Raw genomic sequence first — 18,281 nt, forward strand, 5'->3', positions numbered from 1 at the left:
GAAAATGAAAAAAAACGAAAGGGGTAACACTGTCGTTTTTTTTTCGGGTCGAAATTTTGAATTTCGATATCTCAGCTCTGGAAGGGTCTAGAGCCTCCATTTTTGCACTCAGGTCAAAGTTTCGTGGCCCTCTATCAGAATCCAGAGTTTTGGGAAGATTGGAGAAACTTAATTTTTCGCCCGAAAATGAAAAAAAACGAAAGGGGTAACACTGTTGTTTTTTTTTCGGGTCGAAATTTTGAATTTCGATACCTCAGCTCTGGAAGGGTCTAGAGCCTCCATTTTTGCACTCAGATCAAAGTCTCTCAGCCCTCTATCATAATCCAGAGTTTTGAGAAGATTGGAGAAACTTAATTTTTCACCCGAAAATGAAAAAAACGAAAGGGGTAACACTGTCGTTTTTTTTTTCGGGTCGAAATTTTGAATTTCGATATCTCAGCTCTGGAATGGTCTAGAGCCTCCATTTTTGCACTCAGGTCAAAGTCTCACAGCCCTCTATCATAATCCAGAGTTTTGAGAAGATTGGAGAAACTTAATTTTTCGCCCGAAAACGAAAAAAACGAAAGGGGTAACACTGTCGTTTTTTTTTTTCGGGTCGAAATTTTGAATTTCGATATCTCAGCTCTGGAAGGGTCTAGAGCCTCCATTTTTGCACTCAGGTCAAAGTCTCACAGCCCTCTATCATAATCCAGAGTTTTGAGAAGATTGGAGAAACTTAATTTTTCGCCCGAAAACGAAAAAAACGAAAGGGGTAACACTGTCGTTTTTTTTTTTCGGGTCGAAATTTTGAATTTCGATATCTCAGCTCTGGAAGGGTCTAGAGCCTCCATTTTTGCACTCAGGTCAAAGTCTCACAGCCCTCTATCATAATCCAGAGTTTTGAGACGATTGGAGAAACTTAATTTTTCGCCCGAAAACGAAAAAAAACAAAAGGGGTAACACTGTCGTTTTTTTTTTCGGGTCGAAATTTTGAATTTCGATATCTCAGCTCTGGAAGGGTCTAGAGCCTCCATTTTTGCACTCAGGTCAAAGTCTCACAGCCCTCTATCATAATCCAGAGTTTTGAGAAGATTGGAGAAACTTAATTTTTCGCCCGAAAATGAAAAAAAAACGAAAGGGGTAACACTGTCGTTTTTTTTTTCGGGTCGAAATTTTGAATTTCGATATCTCAGCTCTGGAAGGGTCTAGAGCCTCCATTTTTGCACTCAGGTCAAAGTCTCACAGCCCTCTATCATAATCCAGAGTTTTGAGAAGATTGGAGAAACTTAATTTTTCGCCCGAAAACGAAAAAAAACGAAAGGGGTAACACTGTCGTTTTTTTTTTCGGGTCGAAATTTTGAATTTCGATATCTCAGCTCTGGAAGGGTCTAGAGCCTCCATTTTTGCACTCAGGTCAAAGTCTCACAGCCCTCTATCATAATCCAGAGTTTTGAGACGATTGGAGAAACTTAATTTTTCGCCCGAAAACGAAAAAAAACAAAAGGGGTAACACTGTCGTTTTTTTTTTTCGAGTCGAAATTTTGAATTTCGATATCTCAGCTCTGGAAGGGTCTAGAGCCTCCATTTTTGCACTCAGGTCAAAGTTTCGTGGCCCTCTATCAGAATCCAGAGTTTTGAGAAGATTGGAGAAACTTAATTTTTCGCCCGAAAATGAAAAAAAACGAAAGGGGTAACACTGTCGTTTTTTTTTTCGGGTCGAAATTTTGAATTTCGATATCTCAGCTCTGGAAGGGTCTAGAGCCTCCATTTTTGCACTCAGGTCAAAGTTTCGTGGCCCTCTATCAGAATCCAGAGTTTTGGGAAGATTGGAGAAACTTAATTTTTCGCCCGAAAATGAAAAAAAACGTAAGGGGTAACACTGTCGTGTTTTTTTCGGGTCGAAATTTTGAATTTCGATATCTCAGCTCTGGAAGGGTCTAGAGCCTCCATTTTTGCACTCAGGTCAAAGTCTCACAGCCCTCTATCATAATCCAGAGTTTTGAGACGATTGGAGAAACTTAATTTTTCGCCCGAAAACGAAAAAAAACAAAAGGGTTAACACTGTCGTTTTTTTGTCGGGTCGAAATTTTGAATTTCGATATCTCAACTCTGGAAGGGTCTAGAGCCTCCATTTTTGCACTCAGGTCAAAGTTTCGTGGCCCTCTATCAGAATCCAGAGTTTTGGGAAGATTGGAAAAACTTAATTTTTCGCCCGAAAATGAAAAAAAACGAAAGGGGTAACACTGTCGTTTTTTTTTCGGGTCGAAATTTTGAATTTCGATATCTCAGCTCTGGAAGGGTCTAGAGCCTCCATTTTTGCACTCAGGTCAAAGTCTCACAGCCCTCTATCATAATCCAGAGTTTTGAGAAGATTGGAGAAACTTAATTTTTCACCCGAAAATGAAAAAAAACGAAAGGGGTAACACTGTCGTTTTTTTTTCGGGTCGAAATTTTGAATTTCGATATCTCAGCTCTGGAAGGGTCTAGAGCCTCCATTTTTGCACTCAGGTCAAAGTCTCACAGCCCTCTATCATAATCCAGAGTTTTGAGAAGATTGGAGAAACTTAATTTTTCACCCGAAAATGAAAAAAAACGAAAGGGGTAACACTGTCTTTTTTTTTTTCGGGTCGAAATTTTGATTTTCGATATCTCAGCTCTGGAAGGGTCTAGAGCCTCCATTTTTGCACTCAGGTCAAAGTCTCACAGCCCTCTATCATAATCCAGAGTTTTGAGACGATTGGAGAAACTTATTTTTTCGCCCGAAAACAAAAAAAAACAAAAGGGGTAACACTGTCGTTTTTTTTTTCGGGTCGAAATTTTGAATTTCGATATCTCAGCTCTGGAAGGGTCTAGAGCCTCCATTTTTGCACTCAGGTCAAAGTTTCGTGGCCCTCTATCAGAATCCAGAGTTTTGAGAGGATTGGAGAAACTTAATTTTTCGCCCGAAAATGAAAAAAAACGAAAGGGGTAACACTGTCGTTTTTTTGTCGGGTCGAAATTTTGAATTTCGATATCTCAGCTCTGGAAGGGTCTAGAGCCTCCATTTTTGCACTCAGGTCAAAGTTTCGTGGCCCTCTATCAGAATCCAGAGTTTTGGGAAGATTGGAGAAACTTAATTTTTCGCCCGAAAATGAAAAAAAAACGAAAGGGGTAACACTGTCGTTTTTTTTTCGGGTCGAAATTTTGAATTTCGATATCTCAGCTCTGGAAGGGTCTAGAGCCTCCATTTTTGCACTCAGGTCAAAGTTTTGTGGCCCTCTATCAGAATCCAGAGTTTTGGGAAGATTGGAGAAACTTAATTTTTCGCCCGAAAATGAAAAAAAAACGAAAGGGGTAACACTGTTGTTTTTTTTTTCGGGTCGAAATTTTGAATTTCGATACCTCAGCTCTGGAAGGGTCTAGAGCCTCCATTTTTGCACTCAGGTCAAAGTCTCACAGCCCTCTATCATAATCCAGAGTTTTGAGAAGATTGGAGAAACTTAATTTTTCACCCGAAAACAAAAAAAAACGAAAGGGGTAACACTGTCGTTTTTTTTTCGGGTCGAAATTTTGAATTTCGATATCTCAGCTCTGGAAGGGTCTAGAGCCTCCATTTTTGCACTCAGGTCAAAGTCTCACAGCCCTCTATCATAATCCAGAGTTTTGAGAAGATTGGAGAAACTTAATTTTTCGCCCGAAAACGAAAAAAACGAAAGGGGTAACACTGTCTTTTTTTTTCGGGTCGAAATTTTGAATTTCGATATCTCAGCTCTGGAAGGGTCTAGAGCCTCCATTTTTGCACTCAGGTCAAAGTTTCGTGGCCCTCTATCAGAATCCAGAGTTTTGAGAAGATTGGAGAAACTTAATTTTTCGCCCGAAAATGAAAAAAAATGAAAGGGGTAACACTGTCGTTTTTTTTTTTGAGTCAAAATTTTGAATTTCGATATCTCAGCTCTGGAAGGGTCTAGAGCCTCCATTTTTGCACTCAGGTCAAAGTCTCACAGCCCTCTATCATAATCCAGAGTTTTGAGACGATTGGAGAAACTTAATTTTTCGCCCGAAAACGAAAAAAAACGAAAGGGGTAACACTGTCGTTTTTTTTTTCGGGTCGAAATTTTGAATTTCGATATCTCAGCTCTGGAAGGGTCTAGAGCCTCCATTTTTGCACTCAGGTCAAAGTTTCGTGGCCCTCTATCAGAATCCAGAGTTTTGAGAAGATTGGAGAAACTTAATTTTTCGCCCGAAAATGAAAAAAAACGAAAGGGGTAACACTGTCGTTTTTTTTTTCGAGTCGAAATTTTGAATTTCGATATCTCAGCTCTGGAAGGGTCTAGAGCCTCCATTTTTGCACTCGGGTCAAAGTTTCGTGGCCCTCTATCAGAATCCAGAGTTTTGAGAAGAGTGGAGAAACTTAATTTTTCGCCCGAAAATGAAAAAAACCGAAAGGGGTAACACTGTCGTTTTTTTTTTCGAGTCGAAATTTTGAATTTCGATATCTCAGCTCTGGAAGGGTCTAGAGCCTCCATTTTTGCACTCAGGTCAAAGTTTCGTGGCCCTCTATCAGAATCCAGAGTTTTGAGAAGATTGGAGAAACTTAATTTTTCGCCCGAAAATGAAAAAAAACGAAAGGGGTAACACTGTCGTTTTTTTTCGGGTCGAAATTTTGAATTTCGATATCTCAGCTCTGGAAGGGTCTAGAGCCTCCATTTTTGCACTCAGGTCAAAGTTTCGTGGCCCTCTATCAGAATCCAGAGTTTTGGGAAGATTGGAGAAACTTAATTTTTCGCCCGAAAATGAAAAAAAACGTAAGGGGTAACACTGTCGTTTTTTTTTTTTTCGGGTCGAAATTTTGAATTTCGATATCTCAGCTCTGGAAGGGTCTAGAGCCTCCATTTTTGCACTCAGGTCAAAGTCTCACAGCCCTCTATCATAATCCAGAGTTTTGAGACGATTGGAGAAACTTAATTTTTCGCCCGAAAACGAAAAAAAACAAAAGGGGTAACACTGTCGTTTTTTTTTTTCGGGTCGAAATTTTGAATTTCGATATCTCAGCTCTGGAAGGGTCTAGAGCCTCCATTTTTGCACTCAGGTCAAAGTTTCGTGGCCCTCTATCAGAATCCAGAGTTTTGAGAAGATTGGAGAAACTTAATTTTTCGCCCGAAAAAAAAAACAAAAACGAAAGGGGTAACACTGTCGTTTTTATGGGGGGGGGGGGGGTCGAAATTTTGAGTTTCTCTGATCTCTGAACAGTGTTACCCCTTTCGTTTTTTTTTTTTTGTGCGAAAAAATACGTTTCTCCAATCTTCTTGAAACTCTGGATTCTGATAGAGGACCATGGGACGTAGACCTGAGTGCAAAAATGGAGGCTCTAGACCCTTCTAGAGTTGAGATATTGAGATATTTATAATGGCATAAATGCTACGTGCTATCTCAATATCTCAGCTCTGGAAGGGTCTAGAGCCTCCATTTTTGCACTCAGGTCTACGTCCCATGGACCTCTATCAGAATCCAGAGTTTCAAGAAGATCAGAGAAACTCAAAATTTCGACCCCAAAATAATAAAACGACAATGTTACCCCTGTCGTTTTTTTTTTTTTTTTGTGCGAAAAAATAAGTTTCTCCAATCTTCTTGAAACTCTGGATTCTGATAGAGGACCATGGGACATAGACCTGAGTGCAAAAATGGAGGCTCTAGACCCTTCCAGAGTTGAGATATTGAGATATATTGAGATAGCACGTAGCATTTATGCCATTATAAATCTCAGACCTGAGTGCAAAAATGGAGGCTCTAGACCCTTCCAGAGCTGAGATATTGAGATACCATGTAGCATTTATGCCATTATAAATATCTCAACTCTAGAATGGTCTAGAGCCTCCATTTTTGCACTCAGTTCTAAGTCCCATGGACCTCTATCAGAATCCAGAGTTTCAAGAAGATTTCAAGAAGAACTTATTTTTTTCGCACAAAAAAAAAAACCGAAAGGGGTAACACTGTCGAAATTTTGACTTTCTCTGAAAGTGAACCTGAGTGCAAAAATGGAGGCTCTATGGCAACCAAACGTCACTGGTGAGACAAACGTGCAACGGACAGACGGTCAGATTACGTTTTGGCAGGGGAAAAACTGATCAGAAAATGTAATGAAAATGTAACAGAAGTTGTAGAAATGTAGTGGAGTAGAAAGTATAATAATTGTTGCAAAATGTAACGAAGTAAAAGTAAAAAGTATGCGCTATTTATTCTACTTAAGTAAAGTAAAGATACGTGAAAAAAGTACTTAAGTACAGTAACAAAGTATTTGTACTTCATTACATTCCACCACTGCATACTGGCATAAACAGAGATTTCTATCGGTGTGCATCATATGACTAAACACTTAATTGTTTTCAAATACTTCCGGTTTTACACTACAATGCCATTTTCAAATGTATCCACTTGGGAAAGCATTTTCAAAAGGTTTTCGCAGGACAAAAACAACATCTATGTGTACGGAAGGCTAAAACTTAGAGAAAAATATACGTTTTCAAATGTATCCGGATTAGTATATTAGTGCCTCAGAGTCTATTTTTATGTTTTCTGCCATGTAGGATGATCTGAAGAAAAAAATGATGACTTTGAGGGCCAAGCATATGGAGACGTTAACTTCTAACGCTGCAGAGATCAGTGCAGTTGAAAAAAGCATCTATGAGAACAGGGTCATGCTTGAGCAAGTTCAGATGGAAAACAGTCGTCTGCATATGGTGAAAACTTGCCCTAATCAGCACAGACGCATCAGCACATCGCTAGAAATGTTTTTCCAACAGTGCTTTCTAACAACTCTGTACTTGCAGTGCATTGAACAAATGAAGGAGGAAATATTGGATGCAGAGAAAGACAAGGAAAAGTATATGCAGGAGGCCAAGTGGATGACAGAGGGAAAGCGGTCCCTCTTTAGTGAGTCTTTTGACAAGCACTTAGCCATTTTAAAGTAGTGTGCTCTTTGTATAATGATCCTGACCAATCATGTGTCTTTTCCATCCCTAGAGAGTCTAATAGACACCTGGACCACAGATATGCTGCTTACTGAGGTACAAGCAAACAAGCAAAATATACAAATTAAGCTCAAACAGCGGCACTGTTGGTATGCTGTCGATTATTACTCGACTTCTCCCTCCATTTGTTACAAAAATACAAAATTGTGTTTGAAGTAATGCACTCAGAGTGAAAGACCGATGGAAGAGCTGAACATTCCTGCATTTAAGCTCTCATGTACACTGAAGGATACGGAGCTCGTGGCCTCAAGATACTAACTCGTGGCTTCAAGATACTATCTCGTGGCCTCAAGATACTAACTCTATCTTGAGGCCACATGTTACTATCTTGAGGTCATGAGATAGTATCTTGAGGCCACAAGATAGTATCTTGAAGCCACAAAATAGTATCTTGAAGCCACGAGATAGTATCTTGAGGCCACGAGTTAATATCTTGAGGCCACAAGATAGTATCTTGAGGCCACGAGTTAATATCTTGAGGCCACAAGATAGTATCTTGAAGCCACAAAATAGTATCTTGAGGCCACGAGCTACTATCTTGAGGCCACGATTTACTATCTTGAGGCCACGAGTTAGTATCTTGAGGCCACAAGATAGTTATATATTTTTTTTTTTTTTTGCCAAAGTGGTTCTAGGGGGGCTTCGTAGAAGGATGGCAAAAGATACTGGAATGTTCCTTTAACTGACGAACTTGCATGTTTTATGTTGTGGCTATTGAAGTAAGTCTTTACTTTACTTTACAATACATGACATAATCAGGAGTCTTTTATATTAGGAATCTGCAGATCAAGACCAGAAGATTGTGGAAAGCATATACAGTCTCATCGTAAGGATTCAAGAAAGAAAACGCCGCATCGGTGACATCAACAGCAGGCTGGAGAAAGAGTTAGTGGGTATGAATTCCATATTCGAAAAGCCAAACTAGAAAAGCCAGGAAATAAACATTTACATTATATTAAATATTGAACAGCATTCTTAGAATCTAAACTTCTAGCTGATTTGAAATATATTAGAATTGAGTCTTACTAGAAACATGTATATTGATTATTAGTAAAAATTACTTTTCTCTGCATTAGGTTACATGAACTAACAATGAGCAAAATAGTTTTTACATTGATAATGATAGTTGACATAACCTGACATGTTATTTTCCATGACTCTGAAAAACACTTGCTTTAAATACTGTTAAAAAAATATCACATCTATGCAAAAAAACTGTCACAATAATTTATTCAACAAGTCAAACACAGTTGACAAATGTTCATTTTCATTGATTTGATAGCCATGAATGTAACTCACCACCAACATGTAAAACATTACATATTCAATAAAACTGTTTAAAACATTAATGTCTCTAATCAGTTTGTTATATTCCACATACCTGTTGAACTTATAAATATACGTTTAAAAAATCTTTAGTCAAGTGGTGAGGATGCGAGTCTGAGAACATTGAAAACTACATAGAATTATTCCCACAATACAATGTGTGTGCAGACTTACATATTCAGCAGCCAAACATTCATAACATGCTAATATGATTTGTCAAGATATTCCTTTTATAGTGTTAAGCTATGATTTAACCGCACATGAACAGAAAGCGGAAATACATACAATTATATTTGGCACAAGAAAGTTTGTCATAGGAAAATGGTTAACATTACTTCAGGGCACTCAAATTCACAGACCAGCTGTTTCGTATATATCACACAAAACATACATTGTATATTACAGCAAATTGTTGATTTGTAACTATACTTGACAATAGATACAAATTTCAAATAATAATGAAATATATACTTAGGTTACAATCAATTTACCCCAAAAAAAGCATATTCACAGATGTAACAGAAAATGTTATGGTAATATATCATGAGTAATAACTAAATGTTTTGTTTATGGCTTTTTGGTGTCTATGCCAAAGGTGTTACTAAATTAAACGTTGTTTCACGGCATCTGTGTGCCGTTCTAACGTGCAGGTTTGTGGAGAAGTTCTCTTACAAAGGAAGTGACATCAGTGTCCATTCCCACCCTCTGACAGAATTCTGTTCGGCTCCGTGAATCTGGCCGTTAGCAGGTAGAAGAGAGCGGGTCCGGGCACCAGAGCCAACAAAGGCAAATCCTGCCCCAGTTTATCCAGTCGGGATATGGAAATGATACCGTATGCATGGAGGAGCCAATGGCTAAAGAGAACCACGAGGCGTTTCTTCTTAGCCACAAGGTTTTTGAAAGACTGCAGGAGATAAACAACAAATATTCTATATATTTGTCCAAGAACATGAACTAAAAAGCACTGCGACATAAATAATAAACATATAGTGGATAAATATGATTACCTGTATCTCTGAAGCTGACATGTAAACTGCCAACGTGACCAACGATAACACCAAAATAATATATGGAAATGCATAGTCTGAAAACATAAGAGGGAGATATAAAAACACAAATGTCAACTAGGTACATTTTCAAATGTTCATTAAAAAATGAAAAACACACTCACAAAGAAGTCCTCCTCCAACTGCCTGCAGGACAGTGAGGATGGGGAAGAAGTACAGCGCTGCGTAGATGCTCTTGAAACGATCCGTCTTGCCTAAGCCACATGCAATCTTCTTGACCAAAAGTGGCCGCAGAAGCATCATGAAAACAAGACAGAAGGCGTAGTAGATCAACACAATGGTGTACCTGAAAAAAAACAACAACAAAAAACAGGGAATCAGAAAGAAATAGGGTTGTAACAATGTATAGACCAACGCCACTTTTGCGTCATCGAAGGGTAATGCCCCCTTTTGGGGGAAAACACCTCTATACTGTCTATGGGAAAACATACGGATTCCCATGAGAACAGAACTCGCACTAGATCTGCAAAGTTTCTTGATAGCAAAAATGGCACAAACTTAAAGAAGCTAACGTTACTGAATACGGGGTTACAGAGGTGTCCCTTTGAAATGGTCGAAAACTGGATTAATGACCCCACACAGCGGCCAAATATGGACTATTCAGACATCTAACGATACCACTATCTCGGAATCGCCAAGTAAGCACGTAGCCTTTTTTTTTCATTAACACTCACAGTATGACAAACTAGACGATGAATGGATCATATTTAACTTGATTTAAGCTATTGACATAGTCTAATAAGGTAATGTTAGCTGCTAACAGCTTAGTCTTTCTAATAGCTAGTCGACAACAAAACTGTCAATAGCGTAAATCAAGTTAAATATGATCCAAGTGACATGGCCTCGTCGTCTAGTAGTTTGTCATAGGCTACTGTGAGTGTGTAAATGATAAATAAATAAATAAAAAAGGCTACTTACTTGGTGATTCCACGAGATAGTGGTATCGTTAGATGTCTGAATAGTCCATATTTGGCCGCTGTGTGGGGTCATTAATCCAGTTTTCGACCATTTCAAAGGGACACCTCTGTAACCCCGTATTCAGTAACGTTAGCTTCTTTAAGTTTGTGCCATTTTTTCTATCAAGAAACTTTGCAGATCTAGTGCGAGTTCTGTTCTCATGGGAATCCGTATGTTTTCCCATAGACAGTATAGAGGTGTTTTCCCCCAAAAGGGGGCGTTACCCTTCGATGACGCAAAAGTGGCGTTGGTCTATCGTGTCACAATGTATTGCAAATTTGCGATAAAAAAACAAAACAAAACAGACATTCCAGCTCTGCCGGGAGTTCCGGGAGTCTCCCGTATATTTATAGCTTCTGCCTGATGCCCTCAAATGATATTCAATGGGCTCTATGCACGGCGGTATTTCCGGTGAAGCATTAGGGATGCTCGATAACTTCCGCCGATCGTAGAGTCCAATGCAATAACGAGAATTTATATTGAATTTTATACTCCATGGTTATACTAAAGGAACGTTAGTCACAAAAACAGATAAAACAGACACCCCTTGTTGTGTTTATGCTTCTTTTTAAAATTATATTAAATAAATATAACTATATGTAAAATTACATCGAAACGTATGTATGTTTCATTTCAAAGACTGGAGGACAGTAAATTTTGAAGACTCTGCCATAATCCCGTTTTCCTCGGTTCTCCTCCGCTTTAATCTCCACAACCGGAAATGGACGAGCATCCTTACGTCAAATGCGGAATTTATGCGTGCATATAGCCCATATAACGAAAATCGGGCGAGTGTGGGAGAAGCCGTTTCTACCTGGCTGGGTGCGGGTGAACATGCGTTTTCGGTGATCCGATCACAAGTGGCCAGGCAAGACGCATTACCGTTTACACCAGGTACTAACACACGTTTCAAACCGAATAAATGAAATAAATGAAAATGAAATGTGTCTCCTGTGATTACTTGCCTTCGGAATCCGTTGAGACTGAATATAATTCTAATTATTTTAAATAAATAAGTTAAATACATTGCATATATTTAAAAAGTTGTAAATATTATATGTTAAGCAGTCAGTGAAAGTGGACATAACATAATGAACAGTACTGTCTTAAAGGGGCACTCCACCCATTTGCATTAAGCTTTCCATTGTTAGAAACCCAGTTATACTATTGAATGGTCGTGCAACACTCTCATTTTCCCCTGAGATGAGAGAAATCTGCTATTTTCCTTTTTCACTTCCTCCTACAATGACGCCAAAATCGTCATTTTACGTCATTGTTGGAGGAAGTGTAAGAGGGGGGATTTCTGGAAAAACTACAAGCACTAGATCCCATCCCACCCTTTCAAACCTGCCCATAGGGGGTTGGACCTAATGCGCTAACAGACCAATCACAGATCAGTGCCAGTGCATCTGATTTCACCGCAGAAAAGGTTTGAAAATATGGACGAAGGTACTGAATACGCAGACGGATGCATTATGGAGGATTGGGATTACACATCTTTTTTTTTGGAAGCTAAGCTAGCAGACTGTTGTTCTGTGGAGAAAGCTGAGTAGTAACTTTAGGTGTTACCATCCTCTTTTTGTCCGGGATTCAGCTTTTGCTTTCTGCAGTCGCCATGCATTGTTTAAGTTACAGCTTTTGTTTCAATCTAACTGAATTCATTCTGATTGCTGAATCTGAATGTAGTATTTACATGAACGCTAAACAAGTGATCGGTTGATGTGGGTTTTAACATTGCTAAGAAAATTCCTACTCCTCTGTGAGAGATACGAGACCGGTAACTTGCGTCTCAGTTGCCGCTCATCGGTAATCACGCCACCGGCCTCGCGTTGTTCTCCACACAGCCTCGCCACAGTAAACATGACTCGAGTCGTTCTCCAGTCCACACGGCCCTCACTCGTCCCGCTCGCCACAGTAAACATGGTGAATGAAGACTGTAGAACACAAAAGCCAAATCCCGGACATTTTGGGCAATCTCGAAACGCATTTTCAGGCAGACGCATAACGGAGACTCGCTAGCCTAGACTTGTTGTTTACCTACTGTGCGTTTGCCGGTAGGCGTGGCCTCCTAGGGCAGCGAAGCAAGGAGATTCTAGGAGTTGTTGTCTTTCATCCACATAAGGCAAAAATACATTTTCAGTCTTTTCTCAGTCTAGAAAGCTTTAAATTCAAAAATAATTTTACATTTCTTCTACATAAATTACCCATTTTAAATACACATTCATCTTTCCAAAGGTGGAATGACCCTTTAACCGTTTATCATGTCTTTGAAAAAAAACAAAAAAAAAACATTTGAACTATTTTGGCTTTGTTTAAAGTATCATGAGAGTATCGTGAGATCAGTATTGTATCAAACCAAATCTTGACATGAGTGTGCTGTTACACCTAGAGCTACACAAGTTTTTAATCGTTAAAAGATCGCAATCTCAATTCAAACACCCACACAATATTATTCCTAAATGACAACAATTTGTCCATGTCTATTAAGCCTTCCACAAGTATGCCGCTGCCTCGGAGTAAGAGAGTGCAGTGGTCATGTATAGGAATGAAACAGCCTCACAAATAGCCATTCAGTATCATTATTTCTGTGACAATAATTCACATTAACACATAGGGCCGGGGTAAACGATTATTGACTAAACGATTAGTCGAGCGATTATTGTATCGATTAGTTGACTAATCTAACAACTAAATGGATGATTAATACAAAAATTCTTTTTCTGTTGCTCGATTAATAAAAACCATAATGTTTCTCAAATAAATACCAAAAAATTCTTAATATACTTCATTAAACAACAGTTTTGCACAGCAATTATTTTACTGTTATACAAAATGAAAGGCCAGCTTGTTTAACTCGTTTACAGTACCAACATAACTCTTGTTCAATAAAATGCAAAGTTGTAATGCAAAACCACCAAAGTGTGCAGAGCTCAAGCTACACGACACACTTCACAAAATTAAATTAATTTCGCCAATGTTAGTATTTGTTTTTGGCTCCTTCACGAGTGACAATGGTGTGCCTTCGTTTCAGATGGTCCCACACTGCTGTTGTGCTAACTCATGCCAACTCCATTTGGCAAAGAGCTCAAATAACGACACCTTTACGTTTGGGACTAAATTTGAAGGATTCCCATACCTTCGATGAATTTAGGGCAAGACTTTTTCTTTTGTTGGGGCTTTTTGCATGGCTTTGCTGGGAATTTTGTGAAGAGGTTGCTGTTTCGTCCTCCATTTTGCAATGTTTCGGTCTCCCACTTGTGTGTGGTGAGCTGTACCTCCGGGAACGGCGGGAAAAAAAAAGAAATAAAGAGGTGTCGACGCAAAAAAATGACGTTGGCGTAATTTTGACGTGCCGCTACAGGCCTATTGACACAGAAGTACTGTGATAAAAGTTTATAGTTCGGAAATAAACACTGATGTCTACAGTAGCGATCAAAATGTAAATCCCCCTTAAAAAGTAACTTGTTTCGAATAAAGATTGTATCAATTACACCATTATAACAGTAGGTGGCGATTTAATTGAATCATTGAGTCACTCATTCGGAGATTTGTTTAAAAACACTGATTCATCCAGTAATGAAGCAAATGAAGTTCAGACTGATTTAATAATTCAAATTAATTTAAAAAATGTGGACTGCAGCAATTTCGTCACAACCTCTAGTAAAGTATGTTATTGTATAGTTGTCTATTCAGAATTGTGATTTACCTCAAACAAACTGATTCTCAATCAGCTCTAGTTACACCCCTGGAAACCAACAGAAATAACTGGAGCCTCAAATCAAATTAAATGTAAAGGGCACTCACAGAGGGAACACGGCCTCCTGCGTGCAGTGCAGCGTGGTGACGTAGTCGGGACTGGGGTTATACAACATGGTGTACCAGTCAGAAAGCATCTTAACCTCACAGGAACGGATAGACAGCTGGCCGACGGGATCGTTGAGCAGCAGAGTCACTGCGGCAGCTGCCGTGCACTCGAACAGGGCCGTGATATGCTGGAAAAGGGCACTGGAACTGGAGATGAGATTAGGAGAGCATCGGTTAGTTTGGAAAGATGCATTATCAAAGTTTAAGGCATAGCTTTGCAAAATAAAATCAGATCCACACAATAATATTGCCTCTAATAAGTATATCTTACTATTGTTTAGCACAAAAGATACCTTTTCTTCCCAGAATACCACTCAATGAAGAACCAGTGCAGGACCAGAGGCAGCATCGCCATGAAGCCCAGGTACAGCCAGTCATACAGCTCAGGAGACCCAGTGCATTTCATGCAGATCTTCTCTAGGTTTGTCCTTTGGCCACGAGGACAGACCTTTATGATGAGAATGGTAAAGGTTATAAACAGCAATCATACTGTACATATCAGTACAAGCAGAACTGTTCTCGGATGACCAGGTGACAGCGGTTGCCGTTAGGAATAACTCATGGACTTACAAATAAATAAAGGTAACACTTTCCAAAAAGGTCTCATTTCTATTATCTAACACATGTTTTCAATATTTTAGATCCCATGGACCCCTAAATATGACCATCCTTGTGTGAAAAAGGTATTTATCTTTTATAAACACCTAATTTATATACTAGAAATTGTATATTATAAATCTAAAAAATAAGTTACATTATCATATTTTTTTTCTACTCACTAATAAGAATACTGTTAATGTATTATTTATTTTAATAATAGTCATTATGTTTATTTTATTATTTATTTAAAACTGTTTTTTTTTCTAAACTTTTCAATGGACCCTCTGTTACTCCCTTGTGACCCTAGTTTTAAAAAACCCTCTAGCAAAGAAACAACGAGCAATAATATTATAAATATTGGTTAATTAATGCTAGACTAGTTAATAGAAATACAATTTTTTATTGTTTGTGTTAGTTCAAGTGCATCAACTAATATTTACAGACACAAATTTTGTTTTGATTTCATAACATCGATCTATAAATTACAGGAACGTTTGTCTGTTTTTCGCATAAATATATCAGTAAAAAAAGCACTTTTAGAAGGTTGTGGTTTAAAAATAAACATTCTGACAAACACTCAGTCAGCTAAACATTAAATCAGTTTACTGTACAATCACAGCAAATGTTCAGAGACATTTTTATGTATTATTTAATGTAACTACACGATTCAAGGAGCAGGCTACACAGTGAACTCTGAGAAAACGCAACGCTTGAGCTAACAGTTTGTGAATAGGCTACTACAAATAATGGCTGTGAATAAAACATAATATTTAGAAGAAGTAAACAGTGTAGCTGACTAAATATTTAGCTGACAGAGTGTTTGTCAGAATGTTTATTTTTAAACCACAGCATTCTGACATTAGAGGGTTGTGGTTTAAAAAAATAAACATTCTGACTTAATATTTAGCTGACGGTGTTTGTCAGAATGTTTATTTTTCAACCACAACCTTCTAAGCCCTTCTTTTACTGATATATGTAACAAGATCTTTTGCATTTCTAATCCAAACAATGTCAAACTCGACACTGCACTTACTCGTGCCTGTAGCAAGACACCTGTCAAGTTTGAAACAGTCACAGACAGACTGACAAACACACAGACAGACACACGTTCCTGTAATTTATAGATAGATGAGCACTCAAACACACTAAACCACCAATTACTAAAAAAAAAAAAAAACAAACAAAAAACGATTTTGCACAGGCACTTTGCACAAGTTAACATTAAGTTTAAAAAAGCTGTAGAAGTATAATATTCAGTGTAAGTGCATGTTAACTCATTTAGTTAAAGTCCCCCTGAAGTAGTCCTTTTATCTCTTAAAAATCATCTTTGGTCACCCAAAAATTATTCACGCCTTAAAATAGCTTGAATGTAACTCTACACCCCTGCTTTGTTTCGTGTGCAGTTCTATGAATATGCTTATTATCCCTGTATCCACACCAGCTCAGAGATCCACACATTGACGTGATTGGTTACAAGGTAGTTTGTGACGTCAGAAACACCAGCGATTTCAAACCACGTTTTTTGAGACTCAAGCTACGTGCCAATAGGCTACATGCACGCATAAGTTCCGCATTTGATGCAAGGCTGCTCTTCAGTTTCCCATTGGGGAGATTTAAAGCGGAAGATTACCGAGAAAAATTAGTCTTCAGTCTTTGAAACTAAACTTTAATATGTTTAGATGTAATTTTATATATAGTTATGTTTATTTAATATAATAAACAAAGAAAGCATAACAAAACGAGGGGTGTCTGCTTTATCTGTTTATTTTAACTGTGACGAGATGATTGACAGGGCAGTTTACGGTGACAGGATGGATGCACGTAACTGATCTGTCCAAAGATCTGACGAAATGGAATGTCCCAAAGCTTGCCTACTCTACTTTTTCTTTACAAAAAGAGTACTTTTAGGGAGTAGTATAAGTAGGCGAATTGGGACTGGGCCTCTGTCTTTGGTTCCCTGCATTTTTAAGGAGAAAATAAGTTACTCAGCAAAGGTGTTGACGGATGCAGTTGTACATGGATTGTCTTAAAGCATATTAAAAACACCACATATACATATAAACAACATTAAAAACTTGATTTTCACCAAAGGGAGTATTTAAGTAATGTTACTAAATGAAACCTTAATGCAGTGTTACAGAAATACACCAGCGTGAACTAGTAAAATGCACATTAGTGTGCATAATATATACACAGCTGTGCTGTCAATACGACATTTTGCATGAGCACACATTGTAATCAGGCAGTTACACAATTTGTGCGTTTTATTCGGACAGATTACCGTTAACCTTACATGAATATGATGCACTTACCCCACAATCTCCTTCAATAGATTCATTTATGATGGTCCTTCCACAGTACAGCCCAGGACAAGTGGAGCTCATTGATACAGCTGCATTACATCCACAAAAACATCATTAAAAAACACCCTTTAATTCAAAATATAGACATGTAACGTTAATTAGCAGTGTGCTGTTGTGTTATGGAAGTAAACTAGCGCTTCCATCAACAGCAGAAAACACTTCAAAATGATATTGTAATTAGTTGTTTGCAATAAATCTTTTTCGTTTTAACATACCCATGTCATATGCAGCATTACAAAGCTATAGATAGGCCCAGTTTGTTGGTTAGTGATTTTAAATCGCAACGATCTAAACGACGCAACAGAAACCGGAAGAATAAAGACACTCTTCTTCTTCGAGTGAATGTGGGACGTGTTGCTAAAGGTGAATTGTTCGACAGCGCCACTCACTGGTCAGATGTACTCTAGAATAGAAGGTGTGTGGAGTAGATGTGTGTACATGCATTTGACATTCATTCAGATCCACGATAGGCCTATATACAGTCAAACCAAAAATGATTCAGACAACAGATATAATATTTGTTTGGTTTTGGGGTTTTTTTTTGTTTTTGTTTTTTGCTAGTGGGTGGAGGACACTAGAGTTCATGTATGTATGTGAGGATAGCTAAAGAAAGAAACCTGTGACATATACCCAAAGATTCTTCATACAGTGTGGACCAGTAAAATGTATAAAACTTGGGGACCAAAAATTATTCAGATACTTTGACCTGACTATGTTTTCTTTGAGTGCAATTACGTATTTAATTGTGTACTTAGATTTACAGTAACAGCTTAGAGCTATTCAACATAATTCATTTGAGATAGTCTAACAGAAGAATGCAAAAACCAGTGAAATATTATACCAACTGATTTTTTTTTTTTTTTTTTTTTTTTTTTTTTTTACTATTTTCTAAACTAGTGAATAAACTGTGATAATGTTGACGGTGTCTGAATACGTAAATGCCAGTTTGGCTGTTATATGCATCACCATTATTTAATCCATGACACACTGGCACTGCAACAGTATTTCTTAAGTGGAATGATTGTGTCTTTCACTTATTTATTATAGAATTTTAATATTGAAAGGGTTCAACCATCTTCAATGGCTGTTTATAAAAACACACCCAAAATGCAAGACAC

General features: G+C 38.0%; 2 protein-coding genes across 2 annotated transcripts; one reads left to right on the plus strand and one right to left on the minus strand.

Annotated features, from left to right (window-relative positions):
* The first annotated feature begins 5,884 nt into the window (after window positions 1–5,884).
* Window positions 5,885–8,620, plus strand: LOC120464924 (uncharacterized). Its single transcript, XM_039654520.2, has 4 exons — window positions 5,885–6,695; window positions 6,786–6,888; window positions 6,979–7,022; window positions 7,762–8,620. The coding sequence occupies exons 1-4, from the start codon at window positions 6,561–6,563 to the stop codon at window positions 7,909–7,911; spliced, it is 432 nt and encodes a 143-aa protein (XP_039510454.2). The 5' UTR covers window positions 5,885–6,560; the 3' UTR covers window positions 7,912–8,620.
* On the minus strand, window positions 8,200–17,538 carry jkamp (jnk1/mapk8 associated membrane protein). The gene is made up of 7 exons (XM_039654519.2): window positions 17,379–17,538; window positions 17,113–17,192; window positions 14,494–14,648; window positions 14,141–14,347; window positions 9,484–9,665; window positions 9,320–9,396; window positions 8,200–9,216 (listed from the first exon to the last, which is right to left on the minus strand). The coding sequence occupies exons 1-7, from the start codon at window positions 17,380–17,382 to the stop codon at window positions 8,998–9,000; spliced, it is 924 nt and encodes a 307-aa protein (XP_039510453.2). The 5' UTR covers window positions 17,383–17,538; the 3' UTR covers window positions 8,200–8,997.
* Window positions 17,539–18,281: the final 743 nt, after the last annotated feature.

The sequence above is a fragment of the Pimephales promelas genome, chromosome 15 (genome assembly GCF_988280905.1).
Source record: "Pimephales promelas chromosome 15, fPimPro1.hap1.1, whole genome shotgun sequence".
Classification (NCBI taxonomy): domain Eukaryota; kingdom Metazoa; phylum Chordata; class Actinopteri; order Cypriniformes; family Leuciscidae; genus Pimephales; species Pimephales promelas.